The sequence below is a fragment of the Micromesistius poutassou genome (genome assembly GCF_964030765.1).
Source record: "Micromesistius poutassou genome assembly, chromosome: 3".
Taxonomy (NCBI): Eukaryota; Metazoa; Chordata; class Actinopteri; order Gadiformes; family Gadidae; genus Micromesistius; species Micromesistius poutassou.
Genome location: NC_140273.1, coordinates 21,073,923 through 21,076,422, shown reverse-complemented (window position 1 = coordinate 21,076,422; position 2,500 = coordinate 21,073,923). Strand labels below are relative to the sequence as shown.

Genomic DNA, 2,500 nt, shown 5'->3' with positions numbered 1-2,500 from the left:
AAAACTATTTTATTGACCTAATATAAATTAATATTTCCAATAAATAGCTGAATAAAATGTTATTATTTAATTTAATTTAAAATGTTATTATTTTATTTAATTTTTTTAAAATAATAATTTATTTATTTATTTTTTAATTATTATTATTTCATTCAATTTAAAACAAATGGTTCATGTGATGAAAGCTTGACCAGTGAAATATTCATGTACTGTCAGAGGTATGTGATATGAATCATGAATGAACTTCTATCTACATGACCGAATACCATGTTCATTCATGCCATGTGAAGAAAAGCATGTATGCATATAATATTTATATGCATCTATAAATATACATACATATATATTTTTTCTTATTAACCTCGCTCCTTTTGCGTATGAGAAATCTATGCTCTGTGTTGAAGCTTTGCATTCCAACTTTTCCAACCCTCTCTGTTGTGTCTGTTTGACCCTCAGATGCCCTCTTTTTTCTTCTCTAAGGCAAGATCTCTTCTCCCCTTTGCTACCCCTTGTGTACAGCCTCTCCTCTCCGCACATGTCTCCCTCCTGTACCTCTCTCTCTCTCTCTCTCTCTCTCCCTCCCTCCCTCCCTGGTCACCCATCACTCCCCTCTTCTATTCTGCCTCACTCCCTTCTTCTCTGTTCAAAAGCTTGACTCACAATGTTGGCTTGTGTTGAAGCTCACCGCAAGTCACTCACGGTTCTCACTGTACTGTTTTAAGTGTTGACCCCATGGCTCTGGAGGACACAGGGCCCAAGAGAGTTCACAGCCCGGTGAACCTCCTCACCCTCCTCAACTTGGATTTAGGGGGAGGGGGACTCGGGACATAAAGGAAGGAGCACACAGACACATAGGAACACTTGTGTGCTACCCTCGACTCTGGTCGTTGTGTTGCTCTCAATCAAAGACCAATAACAATTACAACCTTCATCCACCCTAGACCAAACAACAAGGCTTATTGCGAGGAGATCCCCACCCGCCTCTGGCCTGTCGAAGCTAAGAACGCGGTCACGTTTTAATTAAAACCCACTCAACAGTTTGCCACATTGTCTGCACCCACTGTGGCCACAGACAATGTGTTGTGCATGAGCTCAGCGAGAGATGCTCGCCCACCACCTTATTGTGTCGAGCCCGTTGGAAACCGCGGGAGGCCGAGGTCAGCCTATGATTGAAGAGCCCCATATATACAGACGTGGATTCCTCTGGCGCACACGGGGGGGGCTGGGCGCCGCGGAGGGCTCTGGCGGTGGTCAGGCCTCGCCTCCAGACCCACTCAGCGGGTCTCAAGGCGCGATGGGAAACGCCGGTTGAAACGATGTAATTACAGCCCTTATGCGCTGAGCCAAAACGCATAATAATAGCCGGCCTGGAGTAGTGGAATGCAGAGAGAGCCTCAGCTGAGCTCCTTGCAGTCTTTGATGTGCGGAGCGGAGGGATCAGCACAGAGCGTTTGGTTTGGCCTGATTCTGCCAACCTCCCCTCAGACCCCCCCCCCCCCCCACCCACCCACCCATCAGCAGGGATTTACCCCGCCCCGCATCACCTCTGGTCTCTGAACCACGGGAACTACACATGTGCCGCCTTTGTACGGGCGCAACTCAATGTGTTGCATCAGCTAAGCATGCTGGCTGGCGCCTGGTGTTCTGCATGGATATGTTTGTGAGGGGCTGGATTAAAGGTGAACGTATAGCAACCGAAGAATTATGTGAAAAGAAACCATATTCAGAACAGATTCAGGGATTCAAATGCATTTCAAAAGTTGTGCCCCGAACCCTCAGAGGTTCATCTAACTGAAGCAGATTCAGGTCAATACGAGGTCATGTTTCACAGTTCATTAGGCAGCAATATCCGCACGGGCCTCGTTCTCACGCACTGTTTGTTGTAAACAAACTCACCTTCCAACACTGGTCGCATGAACACTGTTCGTACACACTTGTTGTTTGTCACAAGCCCCCGCGTCTGACAGATCGAATTCAATATGGATTTGGCCAGCTCGCTTTCACAGGCTCACACTCTACGGTTGTCTTCGTCTGACACACACACACACACACACACACACACACACACACACACACACACACACACACACACACACACTCACTGCCAGGCATCCACATTTGAAAGTGCTCTCTGCATCCTAACCTGGGTCTGACGGGTCCTGGTCCCCCTCAGGTGAAGTGTGACCAGTACTGGCCGACGCGGGGCACCGAGACCTACGGGCTGATCCAGGTCACCCTGCTGGACACGGTGGAGCTGGCCACCTACTCCGTCAGGACCTTCGCCCTCTACAAGGTGGGGCGCGCACACACAGGCTTTGTACACCGCCTGCTTAGCTTTTTAAATGTGTCAAATATCAGGATTAGTGTAGATTAATAATATATCTGTTGGATAGTAATAGATTGCTAATACAATAATGTATCTTTTGGATAATAATAGATTACTAATACAATAATGTATCTTTTGGATAATAATAGATTACTAATACAATATGTTGGATAT

General features: G+C 46.7%; 1 protein-coding gene across 1 annotated transcript in view; it reads left to right on the top strand.

Annotated features, from left to right (window-relative positions):
- The window catches only part of LOC311341144 (receptor-type tyrosine-protein phosphatase delta-like), a gene marked incomplete at its 5' end in the record, with an annotated part of 134,450 nt that overhangs the window by 121,818 nt on the left and 10,132 nt on the right, over nucleotides 1-2,500 (top strand). The window contains 2 exons of the mRNA XM_084466038.1: nucleotides 457-480; nucleotides 2,174-2,293. Of these exons, the coding sequence (XP_084322164.1) occupies nucleotides 457-480; nucleotides 2,174-2,293 (144 nt within the window). The remainder of the gene's footprint in view (nucleotides 1-456; nucleotides 481-2,173; nucleotides 2,294-2,500) is intronic.